General features: G+C 43.7%; 1 protein-coding gene across 3 annotated transcripts in view; it reads left to right on the plus strand.

Moving 5' to 3' along the window:
• Window positions 1-956: 956 nt before the first annotated feature.
• Window positions 957-17,556, plus strand: part of CAMSAP2 (calmodulin regulated spectrin associated protein family member 2) — a 286,395-nt gene continuing 269,795 nt past the window's right edge. For all 3 annotated transcript variants that reach the window (XM_063940142.1, XM_063940143.1, XM_063940144.1), the window contains exon 1: window positions 957-1,788. In XM_063940142.1, the coding sequence (XP_063796212.1) occupies window positions 1,647-1,788 (142 nt within the window). In that variant the 5' untranslated portion in view covers window positions 957-1,646. The remainder of the gene's footprint in view (window positions 1,789-17,556) is intronic.

A 17,556-nucleotide genomic window follows, 5' to 3' on the forward strand; every position in this document is an offset into this window, starting at 1 on the left:
AGTCAGCAAATACTTAAAAACAGGGACAAGAATAGGCACAATTCTTTATATTTGGGACTGTCTCTTGAAATCATGGACAATTGGCGATAATAATGGTCCTTTTTATACAGACATTTGGCTATTACACCTGTCTCCATTCATTGATGGGAAAATAAAAGCCACTGTGGAATTTACAGCGTATCATTAAAAAAACAACAACACCACCACCACCACCACCACCACCACCACCACCACCAAGAAAGGAGTGAATGCAGCATCACTTGTGCACATCACATAGTGCATGATGATTTCATTTACAATCCGTAATCTCTCGCTCTCTGCACTACGCATGCGCCGGGGTTCCCAGTTCGGCCGCCTCGCTGCGCCTGCGCACACACCGCCTCCTCCTGCAGCCCGCGCATGCTCCCCAGTGACAGCTGTCTCCTCTGTCCAGTGCGGCAGGAAAACCCGCAGCGGCGGCGGCGGGCGGGGAGCTAAGGAAGCGGGGGAGGGAGAGTGGGCAGAGGCCGGAGGGGGACAGAAAACAGAGATAGAAATAAACCGACAAGGGGTGGGGTGAGAAGGGAGCTGGAATGTGATCGCCGCCAGGGCCTGTGAGCCGGGATCTGTAACCGGGAGTCCAGCGCTCATCTCATACAGGACAGCCCACCGGATCCCAGCATCGCTGCTGTAAGGGTCTAGATGCAAAGGAATTCTCTGTCATCCGGGGATCCCTTCTCCTAGGATCTGTGCTGCAGGATCTCCCATCACGTCTGCATCTTCTCTGCATCAGCCAGTGGCAGTCTACCGGGAGATCTGCTCTCAGGCATCCTTCTACTTTACAGTGCGGAGGATCACCGCAGATCATTGCCCAAGGATCCGCTACTGTACCATGGTCTTGACTTCCTCCCCTGTCATCAGATGATTTGCTGCTGCTATAAAACACGACTGTGGCTGGAAAGTATTGTACACATGCCTGTCCCTATAAAACAACGTGTAAGTAAATCTGACATGGAGACATAATTACTGCAGAGTGCAGGCATCACCTACAGGATCCATGCATGCTGATGAATGCAATCCAGGAGACTGGAGGCTTCAGTGGAAAATTATCACATGATCACCTGGAGCCTGGCATACAGTAACATACAGGAGAACCCACCACCCCATGTACTGTATCATCACAATTGCCTCCACCTCTTCTGGCTTTGATTACACTAATGAGATGGTGATAGTCCCACGCTCCTGGTAGACACTAAAGATAGATGCATTGAATATAAAGCTCACACATTTTAGCATCACTACAGGATTTTGCATGATTTTATGGCTAAACACTGAAATAGGATTGCAGTGAGCTGCTATTATTATTTAAATATTTGTATTTTTCATGGACATTTGACTCTGGGTGATATTATACTATAAATGCATTGGAACCTGACCTAAGTTTGAAAGACATTTGTTATTTAAAGGATCTTTGTTGTAAATACAGATGTACAAAATCAACGCTAAAGGCTGAGTAGGCCAAGATAATCCCCATATGCGTTTGGTACAGCCGCAATGGTACAGGTTTCACCTTTATGCGCAAGTTAATGGAATCCATCGTAAAATGTTAAACTGACTGGATTTATTCTACAAATCATGTAAATTGAAAGGGTCCTCAGGTTTCAGCCATGGTGGACATAGCAGAAAGCCAACAGGAGGTGAAGAAATCTTTCATTGTCCCAGCCATCAAACCTTTTGATCACTATGACTTCAACAGGGCCAAGGTGGCCAGCAATCTGGCCTGGCTGGTTGCTAAAGCCTTTGGGGCAGGTAAGTTTTTTTTAATTTATTTATTCGTTTTTTTTTTTTCTTTTTCACTGCTTTAGGAAAATGTATCATCACATATATCAAGGCTGGTAGGGTGACCTATGTTTGTTTGCTCAGCATAGCTTAGTTCTGAATTTCCTAGTTCCCCCGATGACAGAATATTGTTCTTGAATGTAATTTTGAGGTTGTTAGTTCCCCTGTGCAGAGAAGTAAGTACATGTGTTGTGGTTTGTACAGGTACTACCATTTTTCTATATTTATGTTCTAGCATGCCTTGGCTTGCAGAGTACAAATGTCTGCATTTGGTGCTGCCTGCAGTGTCCTCAGTTAAGGTTAGCAAATCCAGGAATGTTTATTTAATCCAGTCTGTTCTGTGTGCGGTAGGATTTTACTGTAGTATTTTATTTGAAGCCAGGCTACACCCTGACCTTATTAGATGGCATGGTCTAGCTCTTGTTTCTGACTAGTACTGCATGTGGGAACCCTGGCTCCTAGAGAAATACATTGCTGTGCAATGCATGTGTTTGTTTTACATCGTGCCGCCATTTAACAATTCCAGGGCCATTCATACAGCAAAGTAGAAGAATGTTGTGCTAGTAGACACTTCTATGGGTTGTGCCCACAGTGAGGGTGGTGACAGGTACACAGTCGCTTGGATGTGAATAAGAACAATGTACAATACACTGTGCAGACATATACATGCATCAGTCTGACCACGCTTCCTGCATTTGTCACCACATTCCTTGCTCCTCAGTACTAGCACTTTTTGTCCTCCAGGCACCTTATCTTATATTATGCATCACCTGAGTGATGGACACACTGTTAACACTATATATTTTTAAAAATCGCTCAGAATTATAGATAGAGTTAAAGATATATATATATATATATTTTTTTTTAATTAGGCCCCAAAAAATCTATTGAAAACTTTTTATATATATATATATATATATATATATATATAATCAAATTAAAGGTGTTCGGCACTCCCTGTAAGTAAGTGTTGAATAAATGGCCCGGTGCCCTCCAAAGCAAATATGCAGAGATAATCAAAGCGGCTGGGTAGGCGGCACTCTCGGGACTTGTAGTACAAATATACACTGGAAAACCAGGTGAGCTACGTTTCGATTTAATGAAAATCTTCGTCAGGCATACAAAACATACAATAAAAGACATACCTTTATAGGGAAGGTGCACCGTGCTCGTGAAGTGGCCGGACAGCTGCCGGAAGTCGTCATTACGTCATCAGTACGGTATCCCCCGCAGGCAGACGTATGACGTGTGGAAAGGGTGAGGCAGAATAAACCCGTTACCAAGACAACCCTAAACAATGAAGTCATTCAAATAGGCTTAATATAATATACATAAGGAGAAGGTTAAATTCCTTAACTACTGTATTCACTTTTGCCAGAATATTGTTATAATTCACAGTTTGCATTATATAGTTATGCTAGTTATCTAAGAAGCATTAAATACTTAAATAGGAAAGGAAGCTAGATGAAACAATTAAGGGACATTATCTCATTTAGTCCATGGGGGGCCACTGTGTTCAGACGATAAATCCAGCGAGCTTCAAGTTGTAAAAGGGCTCTAGCTCTGTCACCACCCCGTTTGGATTCCGTAACTTGGTCCAACATTTTATAACGTAGTGTAGACAATGTGTGTCTCGCTGTTTTAAAATGTTTGGCCACTGGTTGGTCAATTTGTTTCCCTTCTAATATGAGTTTGATGGCACTCCTATGTTGTGCCATCCTTTCCCGGAACTGGCAAGTGGTTTTTCCGATGTACAGCATGCCACAGGGGCAACGAATGCTGTAGATTACATATTTTGAAGTACAAGTTAGGACTTTATTGATTCTGATTTTTTTTCCAGACTGTGGATGTGTAATGAAATCTCCCGTTTCCAGATACAGGCATGTTGTGCATCCCAGGCATTTGTAGTTGCCTGGTTTTTTGCTCAGAAAGTGTGAAGTTGAGCTAGGTGTAGAATGTGAAATGTCTGTATGAATGACTCGGTCTTTGATGTTACGTCCCCGTGTATAACATGGTAGCAGTGTGGTTTGTTTGAAAGATGGCAAATCTCGATCATTCTGTATCATCGGCCAGAATCTTTTAGAGCGTGAAATTAAATGATTAGATGCTGTGGAAAAAGCATTGACATATATGATGGATTGTGTGGAAGTATTTTTTTGTTCCACAATGCTCTTCACTTTAGGGGTGTTCAAAGCTCTTTGTCTGGCTTTCGTCAAAAGAGAATTGGGATATCCCCTTTGCAAAAATTTTTGTGTCATAATGCTCATCTGATGTAGTTCATCTTCCTGGTCGCTACATATTCGTCGGACTCTTAAATATTGAGAGTATGGAAGCCCCTTCTTCAATGGGGCAGGATGGTGGCTGGAGGCTAACAGTAAGTTGTTACAGTCCGTTGGTTTATTGTACAAAGATGTTTGTAATTTGCCATCTTTATGACAAATGTTGACGTCCAGGAAATGTATGTTATGTTCTTGGATCTCGTATGTAAATTTGATGTTCGGATCTCGTGTGTTGACTTCTTCCATCATGACTTCAAACTGGTATTTGGTTCCTGTCCACAGTATGAGGATATCATCGATGTAGCGAGTATAGAAGGCTATGTTGCCTCCATACTCTTCTACATCGAAGAACAGGTGTTGTTCTACTACAAACATGAAGGCATTGGCATATACTGGGGCGGCGGCAGAACCCATTGCACAGCCGAGCTCTTGCAGGTAGAACTCGTTGTTAAACAAAAAATAATTTTTTGTGAGTGTCATCTCTAGAAGTTTAAGGAAGAACGTGGTTTCCGGGCCGTTATAATGGGGGTTATCTTCAATTAATGTCTGAACCGCTTGGAGACCCCTATTGTGGGGGATGTTAGTATACAGGCTGCTAACATCACAGGTACAGAGCCAAAAGGGGTGGGGAAGATCTTTCAGGTTACTGAGTTTATCTAGAAGCATGCTAGTATCTTTAAGATAGTGCTTCTGATTTTGCACTATTGGTTGCATGTAAAAATCTATATATCTGGATGCATTATAAAATAAAGAATTACGTGCCGAAATTATTGGTCGTCCTGGAGGACGAAATCTGTTTTTGTGTAATTTCGGAATAAGGTTGAAGAGTGGGACCATGGGGGTGGTGTTAAGTAAAGCCCTTTGGGTGTCTGAATCTATGATGCCTTTGTCGAGGGCATCAGTCAATAGTTCTTGCAGCTGTAAGAGAAATTCATTGGTGGGGTCCTTCTTAAGTTTGGTGTAGACCTTGGGGTCGTCCAGATGTCTATAGGCCTCTAATTTATAGTCGCTTGTGTCCTGTATTACTATCCCGCCCCCCTTGTCGGCAGGGCGTATGGTAATATCCGTGTAGGAGGCCAGATCTTTTAAGGCTTTAGATTCCTCCCTGGAAATGTTGTGCCGGGTTTGTAGAGGATTCTTTTCCAGTGATTCTATATCTCCTAATAGGGTCCTTGTGAAGACTTTGATCGATGTATTGTTGGAGACTGGGTCAAAGGTGGATTTGGGGCGCACGGGGCATTTGGTTCCTTTATCATTTGTTAGAGGAGATTTAGAAAAATATTCCTTCAGACGTAATTGTCTGTTTAAACGGGTGAGGTCTATTCGGCTTTTGAGGCCGTCAAATTGGTTAGTTGGGACAAAATTAAGTCCCCGTTGTAGGACCTTGGTCTCGGAAATTGTCAAAGTCCTTGATGACAAATTATGAATTATTTCTTGCTTTTTGTGGTCTTTTTTAATTTGCCTTTGGCATTGACCTCCTCGTCTGGTTCTGTTTCTCCTCCTGTATCCCTCTGTGCCCGAGTTCGTATCCCTAAAGGGATATGCTTGGTAGATTTTTTTCGGCTAGAAGTGGCGGTATCCTGATCACTTTGTGAGGTACCGCTAGATGTGTCAGTCTCCAATGGAAATCTCCTTTGACCTCGCTGGTATCTCGGTCGGGGGTGACGGGTCCCTGCCGAGGGGTTGGTAACCCAGGTATACACTTTATTTTCCTCATAATCTCTGGTCACTGTTGTTAATTTATTGGTTTTGAATTTAATTAAATCTGTGCGATATTTATCGACTTGGGACGTTAGCTTATTAAGCCAATCACCATTGTCGGCTGCACTTAATGTCGGCATGGAGGTTGATTCCAAGATCTTAATTTTCTCCTTGATGGAATTGAGCTCTCTAGTAGATTCCTCGATAACGAGTAATATCAAATCGAATGAGGCTTTGTTTAGGACCGCCACCCATCTGCGGCAAAAGTCTGTATTGTGGCGTCCAATAGTGGGCATATTTTTAATCCTAAAGCCCCGTGGGATTTTCTTCTCTCTAAAATAATCCGATAGGGTTACTCCGTGGAGATAGAAATCTATCTCGCGTTTTTTCAATCTCAGTAGCTGGATGAAAATATTCTCTGGCGTGTCTGTTCCCTTGGCAGTATCAAATTTGTCTTTTATCAAGATGCGTTCCGCATCTAAATCCGATAGGGATAAGGTGTCTCCCACTGGCAGATTCAGGTTGCGGAAGCCAGTCGCGTCCTCATGTAGGGTGTCCATAGCAGTGGGGAAATTCACACACCGTGTGTGATCACCAGCAGTGATAAAACAGGGAAAAGAAGAAGAATGTCCGACTTAGGATGCTGCAGCCAGCGTCCACTTTTAGCAGGATGTCGGGTGCCTTAACAGCTCTTGCAGGAGCTTATTTTTAATCAAATTAAAGGTGTTCGGCACTCCCTGTAAGTAAGTGTTGAATAAATGGCCCGGTGCCCTCCAAAGCAAATATGCAGAGATAATCAAAGCGGCTGGGTAGGCGGCACTCTCGGGACTTGTAGTACAAATATACACTGGAAAACCAGGTGAGCTACGTTTCGATTTAATGAAAATCTTCGTCAGGCATACAAAACATACAATAAAAGACATACCTTTATAGGGAAGGTGCACCGTGCTCGTGAAGTGGCCGGACAGCTGCCGGAAGTCGTCATTACGTCATCAGTACGGTATCCCCCGCAGGCAGACGTATGACGTGTGGAAAGGGTGAGGCAGAATAAACCCGTTACCAAGACAACCCTAAACAATGAAGTCATAGGCCTATTTGAATGACTTCATTGTTTAGGGTTGTCTTGGTAACGGGTTTATTCTGCCTCACCCTTTCCACACGTCATACGTCTGCCTGCGGGGGATACCGTACTGATGACGTAATGACGACTTCCGGCAGCTGTCCGGCCACTTCACGAGCACGGTGCACCTTCCCTATAAAGGTATGTCTTTTATTGTATGTTTTGTATGCCTGACGAAGATTTTCATTAAATCGAAACGTAGCTCACCTGGTTTTCCAGTGTATATTTGTACTACAAGTCCCGAGAGTGCCGCCTACCCAGCCGCTTTGATTATCTCTGCATATTTGCTTTGGAGGGCACCGGGCCATTTATTCAACACTTACTTACAGGGAGTGCCGAACACCTTTAATTTGATTAAAAATAAGCTCCTGCAAGAGCTGTTAAGGCACCCGACATCCTGCTAAAAGTGGACGCTGGCTGCAGCATCCTAAGTCGGACATTCTTCTTCTTTTCCCTGTTTTATCACTGCTGGTGATCACACACGGTGTGTGAATTTCCCCACTGCTATGGACACCCTACATGAGGACGCGACTGGCTTCCGCAACCTGAATCTGCCAGTGGGAGACACCTTATCCCTATCGGATTTAGATGCGGAACGCATCTTGATTAAAGACAAATTTGTTACTGCCAAGGGAACAGACACGCCAGAGAATATTTTCATCCAGCTACTGAGATTGAAAAAACGCGAGATAGATTTCTATCTCCACGGAGTAACCCTATCGGATTATTTTAGAGAGAAGAAAATCCCACGGGGCTTTAGGATTAAAAATATGCCCACTATTGGACGCCACAATACAGACTTTTGCCGCAGATGGGTGGCGGTCCTAAACAAAGCCTCATTCGATTTGATATTACTCGTTATCGAGGAATCTACTAGAGAGCTCAATTCCATCAAGGAGAAAATTAAGATCTTGGAATCAACCTCCATGCCGACATTAAGTGCAGCCGACAATGGTGATTGGCTTAATAAGCTAACGTCCCAAGTCGATAAATATCGCACAGATTTAATTAAATTCAAAACCAATAAATTAACAACAGTGACCAGAGATTATGAGGAAAATAAAGTGTATACCTGGGTTACCAACCCCTCGGCAGGGACCCGTCACCCCCGACCGAGATACCAGCGAGGTCAAAGGAGATTTCCATTGGAGACTGACATATCTAGCGGTACCTCACAAAGTGATCAGGATACCGCCACTTCTAGCCGAAAAAAATCTACCAAGCATATCCCTTTAGGGATACGAACTCGGGCACAGAGGGATACAGGAGGAGAAACAGAACCAGACGAGGAGGTCAATGCCAAAGGCAAATTAAAAAAGACCACAAAAAGCAAGAAATAATTCATAATTTGTCATCAAGGACTTTGACAATTTCCGAGACCAAGGTCCTACAACGGGGACTTAATTTTGTCCCAACTAACCAATTTGACGGCCTCAAAAGCCGAATAGACCTCACCCGTTTAAACAGACAATTACGTCTGAAGGAATATTTTTCTAAATCTCCTCTAACAAATGATAAAGGAACCAAATGCCCCGTGCGCCCCAAATCCACCTTTGACCCAGTCTCCAACAATACATCGATCAAAGTCTTCACAAGGACCCTATTAGGAGATATAGAATCACTGGAAAAGAATCCTCTACAAACCCGGCACAACATTTCCAGGGAGGAATCTAAAGCCTTAAAAGATCTGGCCTCCTACACGGATATTACCATACGCCCTGCCGACAAGGGGGGCGGGATAGTAATACAGGACACAAGCGACTATAAATTAGAGGCCTATAGACATCTGGACGACCCCAAGGTCTACACCAAACTTAAGAAGGACCCCACCAATGAATTTCTCTTACAGCTGCAAGAACTATTGACTGATGCCCTCGACAAAGGCATCATAGATTCAGACACCCAAAGGGCTTTACTTAACACCACCCCCATGGTCCCACTCTTCAACCTTATTCCGAAATTACACAAAAACAGATTTCGTCCTCCAGGACGACCAATAATTTCGGCACGTAATTCTTTATTTTATAATGCATCCAGATATATAGATTTTTACATGCAACCAATAGTGCAAAATCAGAAGCACTATCTTAAAGATACTAGCATGCTTCTAGATAAACTCAGTAACCTGAAAGATCTTCCCCACCCCTTTTGGCTCTGTACCTGTGATGTTAGCAGCCTGTATACTAACATCCCCCACAATAGGGGTCTCCAAGCGGTTCAGACATTAATTGAAGATAACCCCCATTATAACGGCCCGGAAACCACGTTCTTCCTTAAACTTCTAGAGATGACACTCACAAAAAATTATTTTTTGTTTAACAACGAGTTCTACCTGCAAGAGCTCGGCTGTGCAATGGGTTCTGCCGCCGCCCCAGTATATGCCAATGCCTTCATGTTTGTAGTAGAACAACACCTGTTCTTCGATGTAGAAGAGTATGGAGGCAACATAGCCTTCTATACTCGCTACATCGATGATATCCTCATACTGTGGACAGGAACCAAATACCAGTTTGAAGTCATGATGGAAGAAGTCAACACACGAGATCCGAACATCAAATTTACATACGAGATCCAAGAACATAACATACATTTCCTGGACGTCAACATTTGTCATAAAGATGGCAAATTACAAACATCTTTGTACAATAAACCAACGGACTGTAACAACTTACTGTTAGCCTCCAGCCACCATCCTGCCCCATTGAAGAAGGGGCTTCCATACTCTCAATATTTAAGAGTCCGACGAATATGTAGCGACCAGGAAGATGAACTACATCAGATGAGCATTATGACACAAAAATTTTTGCAAAGGGGATATCCCAATTCTCTTTTGACGAAAGCCAGACAAAGAGCTTTGAACACCCCTAAAGTGAAGAGCATTGTGGAACAAAAAAATACTTCCACACAATCCATCATATATGTCAATGCTTTTTCCACAGCATCTAATCATTTAATTTCACGCTCTAAAAGATTCTGGCCGATGATACAGAATGATCGAGATTTGCCATCTTTCAAACAAACCACACTGCTACCATGTTATACACGGGGACGTAACATCAAAGACCGAGTCATTCATACAGACATTTCACATTCTACACCTAGCTCAACTTCACACTTTCTGAGCAAAAAACCAGGCAACTACAAATGCCTGGGATGCACAACATGCCTGTATCTGGAAACGGGAGATTTCATTACACATCCACAGTCTGGAAAAAAAATCAGAATCAATAAAGTCCTAACTTGTACTTCAAAATATGTAATCTACAGCATTCGTTGCCCCTGTGGCATGCTGTACATCGGAAAAACCACTTGCCAGTTCCGGGAAAGGATGGCACAACATAGGAGTGCCATCAAACTCATATTAGAAGGGAAACAAATTGACCAACCAGTGGCCAAACATTTTAAAACAGCGAGACACACATTGTCTACACTACGTTATAAAATGTTGGACCAAGTTACGGAATCCAAACGGGGTGGTGACAGAGCTAGAGCCCTTTTACAACTTGAAGCTCGCTGGATTTATCGTCTGAACACAGTGGCCCCCCATGGACTAAATGAGATAATGTCCCTTAATTGTTTCATCTAGCTTCCTTTCCTATTTAAGTATTTAATGCTTCTTAGATAACTAGCATAACTATATAATGCAAACTGTGAATTATAACAATATTCTGGCAAAAGTGAATACAGTAGTTAAGGAATTTAACCTTCTCCTTATGTATATTATATTAAGCCTATTTGAATGACTTCATTGTTTAGGGTTGTCTTGGTAACGGGTTTATTCTGCCTCACCCTTTCCACACGTCATACGTCTGCCTGCGGGGGATACCGTACTGATGACGTAATGACGACTTCCGGCAGCTGTCCGGCCACTTCACGAGCACGGTGCACCTTCCCTATAAAGGTATGTCTTTTATTGTATGTTTTGTATGCCTGACGAAGATTTTCATTAAATCGAAACGTAGCTCACCTGGTTTTCCAGTGTATATTTGTACTACAAGTCCCGAGAGTGCCGCCTACCCAGCCGCTTTGATTATCTCTATATATATATATATATATATAATATATTTTAGACACAGCATATCATAAAATCACAATTTTTATGGTATATTGTAGTGATGGCTTTCGGTTGTACAGATGATAATTTAAGAATCACATCGTTAGAAACCCATCGATAGTGCAGCCATTACTGGCTGAGTTCTGTGCATGCCAATGTTTTATTGCCATTGGTGCTGACATTTATGGTGCAGCATTAGTGCCCTCCTCAGATGGCAGCACCACTTGCTACCGGCCATAAACCATCGATGGTAGTAGCCCATCAATTGAAAGTGACCACCCACATATATTGTGCATGAACTTGAACTTTCAAAAATAAATATTCTTCTTTTATTTTTATAGCTAGTGTTGTTTGGATGCAATCGGAAAATCAATAAGTATCCATAATCTACACTAACGTGGGCCTCTACTATGGCTATATCTGACGACTGCTCCTCTCTGAAACCACCAGGTTTACATAGAGGAACAGCGCACTGCCTGGCTGCATTTTCCTCGCGGCTGCACCTCTCTGCAGCCACAAGGAATTCGCTGGTGGCAGAGGCACCGTGTGAATATATGTCCTTGACTATTTCTCTTTCTCTAGCCGCTAGGTGTGGGGGGTGCCACCGGGCTTCCCAATTACTGTGACGAACAGTGATCGACATACACTCTGTGGGATCCAAGGATGCCGGCGCTCTGATTGGCAGCTGCTGGAAGATTATCTTTCAGCAGCTGGATAATCGCATCTGATGTGACCATGTCGGGGAAAGTCCAGCCTCGTGTGCTTGCAAAAGATGCGCCAGGCAAGTGTTTAAGAGAAAAATAAAATAAGTGCATAAACGAGTGAAGTAGCTATTCATCATTCCCCTCCTATTAAAAGGAAGAGTCAGGACATATCCCAGGACCCAGGTAGTCCATGTTTAATGATCTCTTGTAATGTCATTGGATTGACATCTTCCTAGTGCCTTTAGAAGATCCTGGCAGCTCCTAGATTTGCCCCTAGATTATTACTTTGCCTATCACTGGGTAATGGGCTGCACTAATCCCACATCATACAACTTCACCTACAGTACTATCCTATCTAAAATGTCTAATTGTTTCACATGAACAGATCTGTAGCATCTTTTGTAAATTGCTATTGGCCCATACTACACTGGGAATTGTTTCATGATATAGACAACAAAACAATTCAGTCACTTTGATCTGGGGAAATGGGAACCCATGGTATCTCAGGATCAATGAAGATAGAATTGAAGGGTTGTTTGCCAAGTGGCAGCTTTTCAAAGCTGCAGATGTTTGCCCATAGGATTTTATAGGGCAATAATATTTAATGCTGTCATTTTACATGGAATATTATTGCTGTTTTAATGCCACAGACAATCAAGGAAAATTGATGACTTTAAAAATCTGCTGCTTGGTATGTATGTATGTATGTGTGTTGTAACATGGGACCTAATTCAGACCTGATCGCTGTTGTGCGAATTTGCAAGGCGGCCAATTCTCGATAGACTGCGCATGCGTACATATCGTAGTGCGCACACGTGAGGCCAAACGGCGAAAGAATCCAGCGTTGTGTTTTGTTTTGTTGTTTTTTTATTTGCTAGGCATATGCAAGTTGATTGACAGGAAGCGGACGTTTGGGGGTTGTAACTGTCCGTTTTCTGGGAGTGTCAGGAAAAATGCAGGCATTCCCAAGCATTTTCAGGGAGGGAGTGTGAACAGCTTATTTCTGTCGCACTGTAGGAGTGGGTCCTGGGCTATACACAGACTGGAAAAAACATTAGATGGTGAGTGAGTTGCAAACAGATTTGCAGCTGACCGTTGTTCGCAGAGATTTCGCAAGGCGTATGCAGACTTGCACGGGTCGGGTATTCACTCTGTCTGGGCATTGATTATCTGATCGCAAACCTCTGCAGATTCGCAGAGGAGCGATCAGGTCTGAATTAGGCCCATGGTCAGGGGAACAGGTACCATCTCCTAGGGTAGATGGCAGTATGCAGCAGCTGAGTGATCACACAGACTGTTGGTTTGGTGCAGATGACCTCAACCAGTTTTATTGTGCATAAAAATAGAAATAAACATCAAAATAAATACCCTGCCGTCCAGTGCTAACTATACACAGGATAATTCTAAAGCCCCATACACACTGGACGAGAAAGTAAAAGATATCACTCAGAAGGGCCATTTTGAGTCATATCTTTTACTATCTCGTCTAGTGTGTATACTCAACATCGTTAACTATGCGTGCTCCTGCGCATCGTTAACTACCCCCCTCTCTCGTCTGAACAGTCCAAGCGAGGGAGGACCTCGTTAACGAGGGCCATGCTGCAGCATGGCCCCCACTCCACCGTTGCTTCCTTCACGCCAGCATCGGCAAGTGTGGGACCCGATATCGCAGCCAATATCGCCGGGTACACACATTGGCTAGTGTGTATCCGGCTTTACTCACTTAAAAAAAAAAAAAAAAAAAAAAATACAGGAAATTTTTACCAGGCATAGCTCACTGGATTTCGACAGCAGGTATCTCTCACAGATTCTCCATAGTTTCCCATTTTTCCCAAGCAGTGTGAGAGAGCAATTTTCAAGCTGACAGACTTTTTAACACACCCATACAGCTGAAAGCCCTAATTAGCTGCCTGTGAGGCTCAAAGCCCAAAGACCCAGGGGCAGATGTATTAACCTGGAGAAGGCAAAGGGAAGTGATAAACCAGTGATATGTGCAAGGTGATAAAGGCACCAGCCAATCAGATCCTAACTGTTAATTTACATACTGGAGCTGATTGGCTGGTGCCTTTATCACCTTGCACATATCACTGGTTTATCACTTCCTTATGCCATCTCCAGGTTAATACATCTGCCCCCCAGATACTGAGTAAATGGAAAACCCGCCTTCTCGCAACCCCAGGACTCTAATCCGGTTCTTACTAAAAGCTTTCAGCAGAACCATCACACTATTCCTGGGGTTTTAAAACACATAGGTAAGAAACCTGGGGCAGATATACCTGCCTTCCACCACTATTCCAGTGATCCTGTCACACAATATGCACATTAAACAGCCCTACTATCTAGTCACGCCATGCTTTGGTGTGACTTGGTAGCACCTAGTGTCTTTTTGGGGGACCTATTCCATTAAAATGTGTTTTAGTGTTTCCTAGAAAACACTGTAACGTAGAATTTTGTATGCAAATACAGGCGTGGTCGCACACAGAATCTGCTTGTGCGTGTTATTCGCATAGCGATGCGAATAAGACACCTTTGTAGCAAAAAACGACTTCCAACACTAATGGAATTGCACGGGACCTATCAGCTCACTTACGCAAGGCATCTCACGCTGCGTTGCGTATTGAGGCATGATGTATGGGGACACATCTGTATAAATCAGTGACTATTTGAATTAAACCAAACATATATAGGCAATGAATCCAAGAATTAGGGGTTGTGTAATAAATTAGTACCAAAAGCAATGAGAGTGCTGTAACCTCTAGCAACCAACCAGATGGAAGCTTTTAACAGTATATGCAAATTAACAGGAGCCTTTACATTTGGTTACATGGTTGGTGTAGTGCACAGAGGTCTGGAAGCCATATTGGTGTGGAATTTATATATTCTCTCTGTGTTTGCATGGTTTCCTCTGGGTAATCCAGTTTCCCCCACACCAGCCAAAAACATTCTGGTAGTTTTAATTGGATTCTGACCATAAAATTAACCCTAGTGCAGAGGTTCCCAAATACTGAGGCCGATGTATTAACCTGGAGATGGCATAAGGAAGTGATAAACCAGTGATATGTTCAAGGTGATAAAGGCACCAGCCAATCAGCTCCAATATATAAATTAACAGTTAAGATCTGATTGGCTGCTGCCATTATCACCTTGCATTTATCACTGGTTTATCCCTTCCTTATGCCTTCAACAGGTTAATACATCTGCCCCTAATACCCCTTTCACACCAGATATGCAGGTGTCTTACCCGGGAATACGGTCCCTGGATCATGCAGGGACATTCCCGGGTAAGACCCCTTGCATACCGCAGTCCGTAGCCCGGCATATTGCCGGGTTGCTGACGTCAGCGGTGACGCGGCGGGGGCGGCGCAAGTCACATGATCTCCAAGCGCCGCCTGCTACATAGAAAGTGAACAGGAGCCGGGGCGCATTGACTCGGCTCCCGTTCACACAGACCAGGTTCCCGGGAGGATCCCGGGACCAACCCTGGTCGATTTGCAGGGTTGAAATGCCGGGGCAGGAATCCCGGGATTTTGACCCTGTACCCTTTCACACCGAGAAATTTCCCGGGGTTGGTGCGCGTTCATGTGCAATAACCCGGGAAATTTTGGGCTGCCAACTATGTTACATGTGGCCAACTATGGATTTACTTAAAACCAGGACCATTGGGCTGCCTTGAGGACTGTGGGGCAGATGTATTAACCTGGAGAAGGCATAAGGAAGTGATAAACCAGTGATAAAGGCAAGGTGATACACGCACCAGCCAATCAGCTCTAATATGTAAATTAACAGTTAGGAGCTGATTGACTGGTGCATTATCACCTTGCACTAAACACTGCTTTATCACTTCCTTATGCCTTCTTCAGGTTAATACATCTACCCCTGTGTTTGTAAGCCTCTGCCCTAGGTATACATGTGTGTACATATAGTATTGAAAATAGATTGTTAGCTGCATTGGGGAAAGGACAGATGTGAATGATTAAGGGGGAATCAAATTGCAAGCGGGAAATAAAAATAAAATAAAAAACAACAACAACAAAAAAAAACTGGGGTTTTGATATTCAGTTGCGAGACTGAAAATGGGACGCAATGATTTCTATAGAAATAACTGCATCTTTTTTTTTTTACGCACCTCCCAAAGCAAGTCTGATTATTCCCAAAATTGTTATTTTTAGGAAAACTCACTGGGACTTGCTCTGGCCCTTGCGGCATCCCCCCTGAGGACTAATTAAGCAATTAGAAGTTTCCAGTTGGCTTAATTAGTCAGCACTATATCTCCCAGCAGACCCCTCCCCAGTGGCAAGGTGGAGGGGAGACCACTGGGGAGCACTGGCCATCTAAGTATTATATATTTTTCTATTGGATACCGCAGGTATCAGGAACGCGCATACACACAGTAATCCAAAATTGTCCGCGAGCTAAGTAAGATTTTTTACCGTTCGCCCAAATTTTCTTTGTAAAATGCTGTGGAATACATGTGCTCTGTGGAAATAACCTAATAAATAGGTCCTTGTTATTATAAAGGCTACAAAGTAATATGTTTGACTCTGAGGAAACAAAACTAGATAAATTGAAATCTTCTATGTTAGAAAGTGCCAGTTAGGCAAAATTATATTGATGTCAAATCCAGAATGTTTCCTACTCTTTTAGCGTCATAATATAGATCTTGATGATCCCCAGTTGCCATGGTGTCTATGAATTGTGCTACCCTCCTAACAGCTTTCCCTGGCTGCTCAGCATTTACAGATTCCATGCATGCCTATTGCAAACATGCCCTGTTATTACAGTAGGCAGAACTGCAGTTGTACGTACATTTACCGGGAATCCCAGTGATCTCCGAACTGAAGCTTCTGTGTGAAATGTGGGTATTTACAGTATGTAGGTGGTTATTCAGAGATGAACGCAGATCGCTGCATACACAGCCAGATCTGCGTTCATCTCTGCACATTCTGGGGGCTTCCCTGCACAGGACAAGGCCATCCAGCATGTGTGAGGCTGCCTCCCAATTCCTTGGATCTAAGGTTGACCCCTGACAGTGCAGCCTGGTTGCGCTGTCAGGTGGTCAGCGGGCATTTTTTTCCAGAGCAGCTGAGTGTGACGCTATGCAGCTGTACCCGAAAAGCCTTCCGACACACACCATTCAGCTCGCCCCACCTGGGCAGCATGAAACCTACTCTCTCTGGCAAAATGTGGCATATGATGCTGTGGCACAGTCCTACACCCCCGCCAGTATAAATGTCTAGTTCAATAGCTGAGGAAAAACGCGCCACTGCAGGGGACGGGGCTTCTTCCTCAGGCAGCCAGCACACTGCTCAGCGCCATTTTCTTCCAGCAGACAGCAGGGGAAGAAACGCTGACCCTCCTCGCCACTTCTGAATCAAGTATCAGGGTGCAAAAAGGCGGGGGGGGGGGGGGGAGTGTATATTGTGGTACTATAACCTATTATTGGCAATATCTATAGCGCGGAAAGTCTCTGTGTACAAAGTACACGACACAGGGATTTTTTCTTTGGGTGCCGAGTTGTGGACTGGCGATTCCTTTCTGTGTCCCTCTGACAGATTTTACTGTGGGTCTGTCCCCTATAAGCCCCGGATTGTCTGTGGTGTGATTGTCCACGTGTGTGACATGTCTGAGGCAGGGAGCTCTTCCCCTGAGAGAGCCATTTTAGGGACACAGAGCTGTAATGTGGTGGTGCTGCCGTCACACCAAGAACCTGAATGGGTGAAAGAATTACGTGATAGTGTGAATCATATCAGTAAGAGATTGGATAATGAGATAGGATAATGAGTTTCTTGCAGAAAACTGGAGAAAATCTGCCGAAGATGTGATTTTTAATAGTTCTGCCTTTTCATCCACAGGGGACCCCTCTAGGTCACATAAAGGTTA

This window comes from Pseudophryne corroboree, chromosome 9 (genome assembly GCF_028390025.1).
Source record: "Pseudophryne corroboree isolate aPseCor3 chromosome 9, aPseCor3.hap2, whole genome shotgun sequence".
Lineage (NCBI taxonomy): Eukaryota > Metazoa > Chordata > Amphibia > Anura > Myobatrachidae > Pseudophryne > Pseudophryne corroboree.